This window comes from Struthio camelus, chromosome 3 (genome assembly GCF_040807025.1).
Source record: "Struthio camelus isolate bStrCam1 chromosome 3, bStrCam1.hap1, whole genome shotgun sequence".
Taxonomy (NCBI): Eukaryota; Metazoa; Chordata; class Aves; order Struthioniformes; family Struthionidae; genus Struthio; species Struthio camelus.
In genome coordinates, this window is record NC_090944.1 from 98,340,547 (window position 1) to 98,356,820 (window position 16,274).

The following is a 16,274-nucleotide window of genomic DNA, read 5'->3' on the forward strand; positions in this document are numbered from 1 at the left end:
AAAAGTTCAGTTATTCCTTTTCTTCTTATAAATCCATACCAACTTTTCTCTCACAGGGTTTCAAGTCACCAGCCAGCGCTGGAGACACCCTTCAATTAGTCTCTTGAATACCAAGAGGAATTCTGTAGTCTTTCAGAAGATTTCTAGTCTTTCAGGCTAGGTTTACATAAGAGGTATTACCCTTTTAAACTTCATATTTAACCTGCTTTCACTTATTCTTATCACATATTCAAACTAAGCTGGAGCAATACATCGTCACAAAAACTACCTACGGGTTTCTGTGGATGTATTATTTAGCCTGAATATTTATAGCTTCAGGCTCTACTCATTAAAAAATAAATAAATAAACAAAACCAAATAAACAAAAAAAACCCACAGCACATGCACACGACACCTGGAAGCTACTCCAGTATTTGGCACTTCAGAGCACAAAAGAACAAACTTTTTTTTTTAAATAAATTTCTACAGGCACTCCAGGCATCTTGTGCTGTAAGAACACGCCCATCCTTTTACAAATTTTTCAAGTGTCATCTTGAGAGCAATTCCTTTAGATTTTCCTCCTCTCATTGCTTCAGAAACATATTCCTCCAGGGGTGCTGATCTTTTTTCTAATTTCCATATTCACATTTTTTTTATAGTCAAAGTCTTCACATTTGTTCATGGAACAAGACTGACATCTATCTTAAGTAGTTCTTTTTCTTTTTGTTGCGCTTACTCCACTAAGACAACAAAAGCCATCAGCCATACCCATCTCAGCTACTATTTTCCTAGACGAAATGCATTAAGTTATATCAATTTGTTCTTGTAAGGTAAACCTGCATTCCCTTAATAACCTAAGCAGACATCTTCACCTTTTCTAGTTTTCAGTTCACCCTCCTCGAACAAGGGTGATCAGAATTCCATTGCCAATATTTCAGAGGAAGTTTCACCTATGGCTTCTATCATGACAACACCACTTCCTGCTTCTACTGAAAATACTTCTTCTAATGCATCCAAGTGTCACATTTGCCTTTTCACAGCTGTATGACATCAGTGACACAGTCATTTTAGGCTCAAATACAACCTCTAAGCCTTCAAAAAAGCAACTATCAAACTTTAAACTGAATGGTTTGCTCTAAGAAAGGACAGGAAATTAGTGTAATGAGGGTGGACAAACAAAAGAAAATAAAGCCTCTAATACACATGGCAATTCTCCAGTTCCAAAAAGCAAAACAGCAAGTACGCATGTGGAAAAAAAATTATTCAGTGCAAGGAATGCCAGTAATATTATTTATTTTCAATGATAAAGATTTGAAATGAGCATTCAAAACATGGAAAGAATCACTGCGGTCAGTAACACTGATGACTTTGCAAGCACAGAATCAAGATTTTAAGTTTGCTGCAATCTTCATAAAACAAAAGATGGATATTTCCTTAAAAAGTACACCAAGTAGACACAGAACTGAATGGTGGTAAACCACGTACATGATTAGAGAACTGTAGTTAGCATATGATGACTGGTCACTGAATATTAAATGGAAGCTAGGTGCATAAATCTCAGCCCAAACGTCTGCAGTATTGACATTAATCAAACTTGCATAATAATAATATTCACTTTGTTCTCTATTTTATTTAACTTTTATTCTGAAATCACACTTACCTTTGTTGGCAAGTGGCAGCTTATAATACAGAAAATAAAAACATTTAAATATTTTAAGTAGATGGATTCAGTAGTTTTACTCAGTACTTACTGTCTGATCTGTAACCATTTAGCAGGCAAGAACCAGTGCATGCAGGCTCAATTCAACTTTGTCAGACACTCCTGCACTTTTATTTAGTCTCCTTATGTACACTATTCCAAAGTACCCGAGTCTGTTACAACCAAGGAAAAACTGAGAATTTCTTTATAAGAGGAGCAAATTTTACTCCCTCTCAAAGGAAGTTATTCATGATACTTCACAAGCCCTGTAAACTTAACATATTCAAGTTCAAAATAATCTTTCAAATCAAAACCTTTCTATAAAATCTTCATCATTTTCCAAGCTATCTTTTCTTTGTAATCTTCCAGAATTGAAATCTGTGAAATTTTTATTCCCTCCAAATGCCTTTTTTTAAAAAAAAAAAAAAAAAAAAAACGTTCATCATGTTCTGACTTCATGTCATTCTGCCAGCTCATCTACAGTACACCTGTGATGGGGCAGACAGAACAAGACCCACCAACAGTCTGAGCTGATGCAAACCTGCAACACTGAGCTCCCCAGAGGCCACCTGACTATACTAGCCAAGATCTTCAATAACATTTATTAGCTCATGTACTGCAGCTCAGTGATGCAGTAAGTCTTTAAAAAAAGCACAAGCAGAAAAGCTTGCATATGACCAGAACATGATGTTCAGATTTACCTTATAAATCAAGCACATTTTCCTCTCCCTTTCCTAACGATAAAACAAATTGAGTCTAAGTTTTGGTACAAACACTTCAAATGTTACAATTTCTTTCCTGTTGAATCAGTAGTTATCATCATGATTGTTTCCCCATTACAATACTACAAAACACGTTTCTATTATCTGGAACCTGAACTGGCATGTCTTTTATTTCTACATACATATTAACCAACTTCTATTTTTTTAGAGTTTCTCTAGTAAGCTTTTTTCCACATTCAGCCATTCTCATCTCTTTCTATGTCAGTTCTTGCTATATCCACACTGTTTATAATAGCTTTGTCTACTTTACCTGCAGAAGGATGTTCATTTTTTTCTATCACGCCTTGTTATAATCTTGTAAATTAAGATTATGTTCAATTACTCATTCCCTTCCCAATATCTGAAGACCTATTTATTCAGCAAAGCATCCACAGTAATAGAAAGGCACCTCAAATTCACAGTTTTAGTGTGTCATTGCCATTCTTAAACCTGTCTTATGATCAGAGAAAAAGTCAAATCCTTTTATTTGCAATGCATGACAACTGGAAAACTCAAGTACATTCATAAAATAATGAATCTTCTGCTCTTTATGCAATTAGAGAAATGTAAAATGTAGATATTTTTGATAATCTTGAAAACTGGTACGGCACAACGGAGCTGAATGTTGCAAAAAGCATGAAAAAGAAGAGAGAGAGTAGCATTGAAGTCAGAGATTCAAATAAAGAGGTAAGGTGAAAGCCACTTTGTCAAACTCTACCACACGATGCCATCATGTTATATGGCATAATTTATCCAAAATAATAACCTCAGAGAAGCTATTCAAAGATGCTAATCTAGATATGACATAGAGAGTGACATATTTAGTGTAACAGGAGTGGACAGTGGCTAAAATAGAACCATGACAAAACAGATTTTTTTCTATGAAGAACAGATTCCTAGAAACTAAGGACAATGTATTTGCATGACAGGCACACAAAAAAAATCACCCTTTAAGCTCTCGATATGTTCCAGAAATCATCAAATGTGTACTAGCTTATTTGCAGGATCTTATTTCACCAACAGCTAACCATGGCAATTAAAAGTACGTGCAGTGTGCTCCACTACTGTTACCAGATTAATTCTACTCCGGAGTCTGAGCCTTTCTGTTCCTATTAGATTTCAAGTTCTACTTTATCCATCACAATGATATCAGACCCTCTTCCAAGATTTCAGTATGAAGTATGATTAACATCCAGCTCATGTGCATATTCTGCGAGTCATGTACAAAGAACACGCGTTTTCCTTTGCCTAACCTTGCACTGATTAAATGCCTCCCAGTTGCCTCCAAGACAACTAGCATAAGCGACTGCAAAAGCAGCATTTCACTTGTGAACTCAAACCCTGAACATGAACACCTGCAGTCTTCTGGTTTCGTAAAAAAAATTCTGAAATGTATTATCCATCACATTCTTCCTAGCTGGCTTATACCATGCATTAAATGCATATAACTTATTTCTGAATTTTAATATAGGTACCTCCTTTGGGCTATAAGGTGTAACCAGATTTTTCTGTTTTACTGTATAACTCAAGAGAAATGTATACTGCGCAAATGTGTGTTGCAAATGTAATGTTACAAGGAAATTCCTGCTTTACATTTCCAACACACTGCTGCTAGTGGATATAGAAAAGTAGTAAAGATTAAAAAACCTTCACAATTCAACTTGTCTGACAGAGGAATTTTGATAATGCAATAAGGGATTAAGAAAAATCAAATACTTAGAGATCTGAACTAATGTTTTCTAGTCAGGGTTTTTTTTTTGCTGTTTAACACTTACTAGTTAATTATTAGTGCTCTCTCTTATTGGAAGAAAAAAGAAGACCATCAAAAATTAAATTCTACCTCTGTGTCAAGAAATCCAGTTGTATTCAGTGGTCTTTTTTCTTCCAGCACTACTGTAGCAGAATTTATAGCCCAATCTTTTACTAAATCTTTCTGGTTCTCGTTGATAACAGGCCTATTATAATCCTGGCTGTCATCCACTCCAAATACCTGAAAATAAAACAAACCATTATACACATTAACCCAGTACCATCCTAATATAATGTTCAACGTTAATGGATGGATGGTGGCATGCTGGTATAGTGAGTTTAAATAATTTTTGTTATGTTATGCTTATCTGACATGGTGGTAAAATTTACAGGTTAAATATAAGAAATAGCTATACCAACTATAAAAAAAGAGCAGATGTTTATGTCAACGTTATGAAGATTTACATAATTGCTAGTTGGAATGGTCAGATATGAAAAAATGACACTCTGATGAAGGAACAAAAAACACAATAATCATTACTAAAACAATTTTAAAGTCCATTTCCCAACTGAGAAAAAAAAACAAACAAAAAAAAAAGAAACTATCACATTTTCAGATTTTTTTTGACATTATGCAGTGAAAATAAGAAATACATATGCTTGCATTTGCTATTAATATGCTCACTGAATTACTTCTCTAATGAAAACAAAAGTTCAATTTTTCATTTGACAGGGAGTTAGCAGATTTTGGAACTCCACCAGGTTTCAAAACCCACGTAGACTAATCTCACTCAAGATGTGGCTTGCCTTGGTTCTTAAACTACACTGTTTCCTACTGATGCTTACACTGGTCCCTTCCATTTGCGACAGGACACTTTTCCCATTACGTTTACAACCATTGCTCACATAGAGAAATACTAGAAAAATGTATTTCAACTATTAAAAGGCAATTTAGTAATATGGAGTTAAGTAGGAGAGCCAGTATACCAGCTATCAAATTTATGGGAATCATAAATATTAAGGAATATTAATTTCTTCCAGATGCACACTTCAGGGATGTTTTAGAGAATCATTTTGTAACTCAAAACATGTCATTTGTAAAATTCTGCCTAAAAATGATAAAGGCACTATTTTTACTATCAAGGACTTTGACACGTCTTACAGAACTGCAGAATTACAGTGGAAAAGACATACAAACATTAAAATTGGCTGCTGAAGAGATTAGCTATAATGCCAAAGATTGCTTTGCCTTAGGGGAAGCCAAAAAAAAAAAAAACCCAATGAAACAAAACAAAAAAGACCCGCACAGATGTCATGCTCTCACAAAAGTACTACTAGTGCTAAAGGGAAGATACATAGCCCTCTCTCTTTTTTTTTTTTTTTTTTTTTAAGCTAGATGTCTCACTTACTAAAATCTTGAATAAAGTTAGCATATTTAAAATGGATTCACCACTAGATGGCCACAACCCATAATGTTTTTCATGTCTGAGAAGTAGGTGAAGAAAGAAAAAAATTAAGCACGCAGTCATTCAGCTCCTGCTCATTTGCGGAGTGACTCTTCTAAAAGTCCAGAACGATGTTGCTAAGTATGCATACATTTATAACTGAGAAAGCTTTTTCAACGTACTTGCATTTTGCTCTAGTGCAAAAAGCCTGCTTTCTGCAATTCGAAATTCAGGAAATGCTCCCCAAATCTTCAATAAATGTATATTAATCATTTCTAAATATTCTTACACACAAGTTGCTTAAGAATATTTTTTAAAAAATTCCTAAAAAAGGAGTATGATATAACATATGACTTTTCTTTACAAATATATTTTGATTTGTACATCGATTGCAATCTTTGAAGATACAAACCAGTCACCATGTGCTGTCTCCTTTCTTGAATATACTGTTATTCTGTAGCCACCTCCTTTCAGGTTTAACACAGTTTCACAGTTTAACACATTCTTTTAAATTAAAAGAAATTGTGCTTTTATTGCATAAACATCTGAAGAAAAATATGAATCAATACCTCAATATTTAATCAGAACTACGGAAGTAAATTGTTGCCCGTAAATTGCTTAATAATATTTGGTCATGCATTTATTTACTGTGCCCATAAATTTCTTTACTTGTAATCACAAAAAATATCACGTAACACTTCTTTCAGTGTTACCTCTTCTAAGCTTGCAGCTGTTTTTGCAAATCTTATTATTCTTATTCCATCACTGAAGTTACCGTGCAACCACATGTGAGTGTTTAGTCCATTTTTTAAATATAAAAGGTAGTATGGGTAGCTATAAGGTCCACAGAACAGATTTATGTTCTAACACTACTCCTCATGCTTCCTCCGCATAAACAGTGCGGATATCACAGGCCAGAAGAGATAAGCAGAGTATTCGGGGACACTATTATTTGGGAAGAAAGGTAAAGCACCTTCTCAAATAAATTAATAAATTTGCGCATTCATTCTACATCCATGAGTACTCCACACTTCTATGTGCATGCACCTTCCTGTCACAGTTCCACTGCTACATCACTAGCTCGAAACTCCTCCCTTTGCTAAGAATAATGAAATTCAGGCAAGTGAGACCTAACCCAAAAACTAAACTTCAAAAAAATGTTATATATACAAAATCTTTCTGAAAACAGACGCATTAATAGATAATTATGACTTTAAACATGAACAAAAACTCTGCAAAAGGTAAAATAACTCATGTTTAAGATGGGACAAAATCTAGAATCTCTCTTACCTGCCTGTCAAATATCTGCAGGAAATGAATACCACCAGAATTCAAAATTAACCAATCAACTCATACAGTTGAACAAATTATTCCATGGCTGTTTCTGCCAGGATATATTGTAATAAGAAGGTTACTGCTTGAAACTGTTTTTTAAATAGATGTCAACTCAAAAAAACACTTTAGAGAAACTCACTCAGAAAGATATCAGAGAAAGCTATATATAAGCCAACAGCTTTCTCTAAGCAATCACTCCTGAAATCCTTAAAAGCTGTGAAAATATTTTCCGTCTTGCTCTGTCCTATTTTTTTTTTTTTAAATGAAATTATGCTATTTCAGCAGAAAGACTAGACTATTTCATCTTGAATGCTGGAAGTTTGATGAAGTTACAAAACCCAGAAAACAGGATAATAGTTTTCACATAATCCCCCAAATCTGATTGCAGGGGAAAGCCTAGACACCTAAATGGCAAGCAGACCACCTGCACCATTAGAGTTACCTGGAGTCCCTACAGAGTCTTTGCTGCACAGCTGTAACTAGGGCGGAACTGTCAGAAACATTGTATAAACTCTGGTGGTGGGTTTATAAATAACTACTCCGTTTTTATGAAGCACAAAACAGAGTCAGGATGCCTAGAAGGACAGAGGAACAATGACAACAAACACTGCTGCACAAAGTCAAGCCTCATTTATGGAAGCTGGTCAACAAAATGCTGTTTAACCTCCAGCTCAGGGAGCTGGGCTTCATCAGCCTGGAGAAGGGGTGGGGAATCCTAACAGTAGCCTTCACATCCCTAGGAGGAGGTCATCAAGACGCAGCCGGGCTCCTCAGTGCTGCGTAGCAGGGGGACAAGAGACAACGGGCACAAGCTGAAACAAGAGAGATTCAGAAGAGGTATAAGGAACACCTTTTTCACCCTGAGGATGGCCAGGCAGTGTGGTACAGGCTGCCCAGAGAGACCATGCACTTGTCACCTTGCAGGGTTTCAAGGCCTCAGGAAATAAAGCCCTGAGCACCCGGGCTGACCCTGGAGCCAACCCTGCTTTGAGCTGGGGATTGGACTAGAGACCAGCCTGCATGATCCTATGATAATTCAGCAGCTTAGAGTGGCCCTGCAGCTCAAAGAGTCAGTCTTAAGAAAGCCTAAAGTGAACTCCAGTATTCTCCCAAACTCTCAATTGCTGAACAGCTAACACTATGGCTGGCACATAATGAAGTCTCCTAAAACAGCAGGAAAAAAGGGAGGGAGTTCCCGAAACACACTTTTAAACCTCGAAGTAATGAATGGTACTCAATGGTCCCCCTGCAATACTCCACTCCCATTGTGTGGCTGCACCAGTAAAACAAGGGGACAAACTGTAGGCTAAAAATACAGCAAGTTCCAAAGCTTCATTCTGTTGAGCAGGATGTTTGTTAGAAGGCATCTCAGCCTGACAGGCAGAGAGGCAGAGTACAAACTGACTGATGGCCAAAGAATTATTCCTTGATGTAGACATTAATAAATCCTTTCACTTTTTCCTCAACAAAACTGCTTCAAATATCATAACTGAGAATATAACTTTATCTACATAAGCCAGGCATTCAATTTTAAATTCTTTATCCCATAATAAACATGAGGTAACAAATATATGAAACAATCCAAGTAAGACATACCTTGCAAGAAATATGGGCATATCTTGGGGACGGCATGAGCTACAGGACTAACTCTGAGCACATGACTTGTCCTCTTCTGCATGGCCAAATTTTGTAAGAAGGAGAGTAATCTCTTCTGATCGGCAGTACACATTTTCCCATGAAAACAGCTCATGACTCAGAGTGCACCTGCTTGTCACAACAGTCTAAATATACAGCTTTAACACAAGCTATCTTTAGTGACTGGGGATGTGTCCTGTCTTTCCCCCCCCACCCCCCACCCCACTTCTATATGATACTTTTATACCACAAATGAACTATGCAAGAGGCCAGTATAACTATTTTAGGATGAACCAAACAGAAGTGATGATTCTTTAACACCAAAGTCGTCACTTTTCTTTATTGCTTTATATGTGAGACCATCTACAAATTAAAATAAAAACTGGTCAGAGAAATTAACGACAACAGAAACCTTTTTTATCCCTGAGTCTAAAGGAAGAAAAATGGATAGCTAGCAAAAATTAAGCATCCTTTTTCCTAATATGCTTTTATATACTTTTGCTTTTAACTAGCAGGGAAAAAAAAAAATCTTCCCACTTTGCATTTTCCATTTACATGCATTTCAGTGTTCCCAATGTCCTACTTGCTTTTATTTCATTTCAGGATATTAATTTTGCATTACTTCACAATTTATGATGATCACACTGCAGTTCCACAATTTTTCAAGTCTTCAGTACTCAATGTTCAGAGATTATACAAAATTAGTTTTAGTTCAGCATCCAAATTATTAATGAAGATGCTGATACCGACGGAGAAAAGGTCTTATATGAGACTCTGCTAGATATGTTCACTCAGCTGTATAGCAAATTATGTATATTAGAATGGGAATCTTATTGTTCTGCCTATGTACTTGCTGTACATACAAAGCATTAGAAAACATTCCTAAGTGCACTAACACAAACTAGGAGCTTAAATTTTACTGAGAATACAATTTGTAGAGCATTCTACCTAGTTTCAAAATCCTTGATGTTGAGTTTCTGAAATTTCCCCCATAGTTTTACCAATGTACTTCTAACATAAAGAATATGCAGTAATTCATAAAAATATCAATAAGATTAATAGAAAAAGAACAGATAAATAATAAGGATAACAGTAACAATTCAGAGAGTTATAACTAGAATACTATCCACTAATGAAGGTATTTGTAAACTAAAAGTGCTGGAATAATTCTCCATATATAGGAATATTCCTTCTGATCCTACCAACAGTTACAGCCAGGTTTTGAAGAGGCATTTGAAAAAGATCATTCAAATCCTGTTAATTTCAGTGTGGGCAATGTGTACACAAAGAGCAAAACAAAACCCCAAACCAAAAATTGTACAGAAAGAAATTAAAGTATGAATAGTTAAATGGATAAACTAAATGAAAGTAGAACATAGATACAGGACAAGAAGCTGTAGTGCACATTGCATTAAAGACAGGAACATGGTAAAAGAAAACAGAGAGCAAGTGGCCCAATTTGAAATTGCAGTATTTGCAATTGTAAAGTGATGGGAATGTAAATTAAATGGCAATTACGTTTCATAACTTTTTAGGGGAAAAGGAGGAAGAAAAATATATTTGATTGCCAGAGAAATAAATTAAAAGTAGATTTCAGAAATTGAGCTGTGAATTGATGCAGTCAAACCAGCAGAAAAAAAAAGTGAATTTTGGAAACACATAAACTAGATTTGGACACAGCTTGTATGTGCTAAGCAAGGAGAAGACAGACTAAATACGCCAAACTCAGAACAGCGAGAGAGAATTCCAAAGAGCAGGGAAACGGAGTAGGTTTCAGATCCATAACACAGATCATCTTGGCAACGCTAAATTTAGTGTTCAGACTGAGCTTTTGGTACTTAGCTAAACAGGATAGTCCAGACATCAATAATATACCATAAATTGCTTGTTAGAAGTCAAAATTATTGATCACACGGGAAAAAAAGGACAAAAGACGACATTTTCTTCTCCCTTTAAAAAGTATGATGAGCCAGCATACAACTCCTATGTACACTTCCTTTTCAGCTACTGCATGAACTGTATTTAACCCAGTTGCTTCAATTTTAATGGTTTGTGTTTGTTCTTGGCAGTTATCCGAGCCCATGTGCAGGGCTTATCTCATGAATAGCCACACATTTTCACAGAAGTTGTTTAAGGCATTTTTACCGTCTATTCAAGATGCAGAATCAGATGCAAGACACTCTAGCAGAATACGAAGGATGCCACATAAGTGAGTGAAGATGATCGGCATGCCAAACCTAGTAACTTCCTCTTACCATAAGCCAGTTACATGTTTACGTGCATGCATATTTTGTACCTGTTTGCTATAATGAAGTACTAATTTTCTTTAGAAATTCAGAATTCAAAAGAAAACAGTATGTTTAGAGTATGTAACACTTCTCAAAAAAAAAAAAAAATAATAAGCTTGACAAACACCCTCAGCACTCTTGCCAGAATTTATTTCCTCAGATTATTTGCTAGGCTTCAATGGTTCTACTGATTTTTCAATATCACATTCATAAAATATGGTCAGTTTACAACCACGACACTTTGTGGAGCTAAAATGTATTCTTTCTGGAAGAAATCACTGGAGCAATGGCAAAATCCAAAGGATGCGAAAAGACAGGAGGGCTGAAAGCCAGTTGTTTCCTTAATCATTTAAACATGTAGAGATTGTCTATCCTCACTTACTCCCAAGTCCTTTGACTTTTTTTCAGACAGTTTGTCATTTATAACGCTGCAAACATTTGCCAAAAGGAGCTCCACTTATAATATATCATCATGTGTATGTTAAGTGTTGCAATGCAAAACATTTTTCCCCCTACTTGTGCTGTAAAAATAAGTGCTTCAATGATTCAAAGCCTTTAACCAAAGACTTTATATGTTTTATAATAAGTCCTATAGATCTTTTAAAAATGCTTTGATTGGGCATATACCTCAATGTTTTAAAATAAAATCCCTGACACAAATGGTGTGATGTATTTACAAACAAATGATGGAAAACATCCCATCATAGACTACTATGGTACCACAAAACTAGATTGATATATTACAAATATATGGGTACAACAAAATACCTACTCATGATTTTGTCACTCTTACTTTCAAAATATTTAACTTAACATTCACCTTAAGCTTCTCAGTCTGCAATTTTTTTTAGTGGTTATTTTATGCTTAATACTATGTTTGTTTGCCTCTATCTCCAAGATTGCACATATAACTTTAAGGTTTGCAACGAGATCTGTTAATTAAGCTAACACTTCTAAAAAAAAAAAACTTTCAGAAGAACGCAGCCAAAAATCAAGCTATTTAAAAATATATTTTTATACTGAGAAGTGACTGTAGAAGATGCCACATACAGCCATCTGTTTACCACTGACCTCCAAAGTCATCTTGCATGTAAAAACGATCTGGTATTAAACAGTTTGTTTCTTTTCTTGCAGCACAAAAACAATAAAGTCTCTCAGTAATAAGTCCCAGCTCAGCAAGTAAAAACCCATAGCAGTCCTTGAAGGACGTAACATTAGCCAGCAACACAAAATGGTATGAACAGACATATTCTGGGAACAAATACGAGTAAGAAGATTCCATTTTATTATAATCACTTCTCAGAGCAGACTCCCAATTATACACACATTCCAAAAAGAAAACCCACACCCCTCCTCAAAAAAACAAAAAAACCCCAACAACATAAAACCCCTAAAACTCACCACCCAAATAAATCGAAATACAAGTATCATGCTAAACAGAAAGAAGTAGAAAATGAAAGTGGAAAACCTGGCATCTACACAAACAACAGCACAGCTCCTCACCCTGAACTGTTACAGTTATTCCAAATTTTTTAAGAGGTGAGAAAAAAAAAAAAATCTCTCTCAAGATTGCGTTAATAGACAATGTTTTATGTACCCTCTATGCATGGTATAAAATGAAGTAGTTTTAAGAATGATAGCACGTACATTAAAACAAGGTCATTACTATTATTGTCTATCTACCTTTAAAAACTAGGCCTTTAAAATAGTACTCTTTTCTACTAGAAAATAAATAAATTGGAACATGATCTAAAATATGAAACTTGCATTGAAAACAGAATCCTATCAAACAGTCACAACAGAATGCTTTTTCTAGGTGGCAGGGGGGTGGATTGAGATTTATTTGATTTTTGTACTCTTTACAAAAAGTTTTACTTCTCCTGGTTGGGAATTGGTATGGTTCAATTTTATTAGATCTACTTTGCTGATGAAAAAAATCAATTACTCATCAGGAATCTGAAGTGAATATAACATCATAATTGAAATAAATAATTTGGGAGGCAAAGAAAATTTTAGCTAAAGCCCAATGTTTCCATGCATGCCTAAGCTGCTATAATATTACACATTAGCTAGGTGGATGAGAACTTAACCTCACATACAGCCTCCGTTCTGTTCCCTCCCTTCCCACACATACATGGACAGCGCTTAACTCTGCTATAGAAAGTCCTGCAAAGTATTTCCATTCAGAAATATCCTGAAATAGAATTGGCTTAAGCTAAAAACAGAGAACAACCACCTGAAACAACCAAAAAAGGGAAAAAAAAGTCCCCCCAAAAAACCCACAGAAGAAATTAAGAAACTAAGTGCTTGCAAAAAATCCGTGAATTGCTCTTCACTTATCGTAATGGCCTCATGAACATATTTAGTATTTGAGACACTTTTGGAATTATTTTTGCATTCATTTATTAAAATTCATCACTGGCAATATATTGCTTTATTGCAAGCATGAAACTCATTGCCCTGATAATTTGCAGTCATCTTATATCAACAAAAAGAGAAGATGAACTGTAGAAATATTATTTTGAAGCCTTCCAACCACTGACAGACTTACCTTTTCTGAGCCTGAGGAAGGTTTTTTAACCTGATATGTTTGACAAGAACAACTCTCTTCTACTAGAACAAATCTGATTATTTAAGAAACGTAAAACAAAGAAAATTTATCATTCAGTGCAAAAGAGAGAGCAACTGCTAAGTGTTAACAGAAGAAAGCTTTGAACCTACCCAAAAGGCAGAACACCTGAATGTAAATGAAAACAAATCACTTACTGATACGTTTTGTGTTAGAGTAACACTGAAAACATGTTCTAAACCAGATCAGGATCCTGAATTTGTTTTATTTAGCACTTAGCTGTTAACTGCATCACTGAGAGCATTATTCTGTTAGAAAAAGACCTGATTCTTTAAAGCTATTTAAGCAGAGAGTACTATTTTCCTTTTACTTTCACGGTGGTACTTGTAGCACGTAGGTGCAGCTCCTCTCCTTTACACTGAGAGGTTGCCTTCACATCTCTACAAAAAAAAAAAAAAACTGCTGTGCAACTGGTGTTTCTGTATGTTACTGACTGGCACGCGTTCGTTAGGCTCCAGCTGGATATAGAAGGCGATTTTAAAAATGGCTCTACACATATAAAAAGAGAGCCAGCATCTGATACTTGCTCATAACTTTCTTCCACATCATGAATACGCTTATTTTCTAAACCTACTTGCCTAGTTATCAATTCATATATCTCTATGAATTTAAGTGACATTTGAACACCTCGATGTAGAAATATCATTGGCTAATGAAGGGACTTTTACGAAGCAAGTTTAACTGCTATTTTCCAAGCGTTCTCTGTTTACAGAGAGTATTGTGTCTCAACCATACAGTATTCATACTGACGAGAGCAAGCGAGAAGTGAAAAGAACGCAAGAGTTTGCAAGGGTATCAGTGATCTTGCTTAGAACCATCCGGTAAACCTGCGAATGAATAGTAAACCAATGACAGAAGAGGTTAATTTACAGCTCGTTTCCAAACCACTAATACTCACAGTATTCACTCCGGGTCAAGATAGCAAGACGACCACAGAATTTGACAGAAATAGTAATAACGTCAAGTTATTCGAAAATAAAAGGAGTCAGAAGTCATAGTCAGATGCTATTCAGAGAAAACTTCAATAACACAAAATAGATTTGGTGTGCCTGGTGGTGTGCTCCCTGTGAAAAGCATAGCCGAATTCTGTGTAAGCACAGGAACATTTACAAGATAGAATTGACAAGTTGAGCAACTAAAGAGAAGACCACTACAAAGGGTAACAGCTGAAGACTGCGACGGTTTGCAAATTGTAACCATCCTTCTACTACACGTACAGTTGGAATATTGACAAATTTCAGGGAGCAAAATGCATGAAACCAAAGTGGGGGGAATAAAGGCACATAGGCGGACCCCAGCTTCCTCCCCCAGGCCCTTTTACTGCCTCAGTGTGACAAGCTAGAGCATAATTCTTATCAGTTTTGCAAAAGTGTTTCTCATTAGCTGTGCTATTCCCCTTCCTCATTCTTTATCCTCCTTGTAGCTAAGAAGTTACATTCAAGTTGCTGTGCACTTGATCCATCGTCCACCCATCCCCTATTTTAGGGATAAGACAGGAATGTCTTCTCTGGTTCAATCAGGCACGAGATATGTATGTGGTCTTTTGCCTTCTTTCACTGCCATAGGGAAACTGGCACAGTCCAGTTGAAAGGAATGAAATTTCCAAGTTAAAAACTAAAGGCAGTAAACTTTTCTTCCTAACTTGCAATAGAGATCCACTATAGATAGACAGAGACTAAAAGATCTACTTTTGGAGGTGCACATTAGCCCCCTACTGAAATTATACCTTTGTGTGCATAGGCAAAGGGAAAGCCCAAGCCTTCACTAACTAAATAACTTTGCCCTTTGTCATATCTCAATCACACATATATGTATACCAATTCATAAGTGTACTACAAGAGACTCAATCCCACTTTGCAGAAATAATTTGCTCACTGGTTTGGTTACACGTTGCAAGTATCTCCTTCTCAGGGCGAACCTTCATCACAGCACGGTTGAGGTTGGAAGGGGACCTCTAGAGATCATCTAGTCCAATCCCCACCCTGCCCAAGCAGGGTCCTCTAGAGCACATTGCCCAGGATCGCATCCAGGCGGGTTTTGAATATCTCCGGGGAAGGAGACTCCACCACCTCTCTGGGCAACCTGCTCCAGGGCTCAGTCACCCTCACAGGAAAGAGGTTTTTCCTCAGGTTCAGACGGAACTTCCTGTGCTTCAGTTTATGCCAATTGCCTTACTTCATGATTGGGTTTTTTTTCCCCCTCCCAATGAAAAGAAATATTAGTTTCGTCCTAAATATCAGGTTAGTATTTCCTGAATGGGAAATGGTATTTAAATTTCAAAACTTCATATACAACTGAAGTATTTATGACAAAAAGCAACTTTAGAGGTCCTTCAAGCAATCTGCCCCTTAAATTACTTAAGCCACCTAAGGAGACATTAAAGATGCACCTTCAAAATTTGTCTAACGATGGAAATACTTTTGACATGCAAGAAGCATGTCCAACCTGCATTTTCTTTTAAACATCTTTCGTAACTAAAGTATTTGGTATCAGTCAGCATCTTGCACCAGTTCTATAGAAAGAGTACATACAGGCATAACAGAGCTTTTCAAAATCTAGGCCCATCAAATGATTTTTTCTGAACTCTTTCATTTTATCACTTAAAATCCTTATTCACATATGTGCACGTTTTCCCCTAAGAAGCCAGAAACAAAGCATAAATAGAAATAGGTCTAAGATTTTCTGGATTCTTCTCCTAGAAAAAGATTTGCATTGACACCCCATTATGCGCATAAGGAACTTAAGCCCTCACCA

At 36.0% G+C, this 16,274-nt stretch overlaps 1 protein-coding gene across 11 annotated transcripts in view; it reads right to left on the reverse strand.

Annotated features, from left to right (window-relative positions):
* CEP170 (centrosomal protein 170) overlaps nt 1–16,274 on the reverse strand; it is a 111,684-nt gene that overhangs the window by 36,162 nt on the left and 59,248 nt on the right. For 6 of the 11 annotated variants that reach the window (XM_068939292.1, XM_068939293.1, XM_068939291.1 and 3 more), the window contains exon 10: nt 4,280–4,429. The exons of the other annotated variants lie outside the window; for them this stretch is intronic. In XM_068939292.1, the coding sequence (XP_068795393.1) occupies nt 4,280–4,429 (150 nt within the window). The remainder of the gene's footprint in view (nt 1–4,279; nt 4,430–16,274) is intronic. 11 annotated transcript variants of the gene reach the window in all.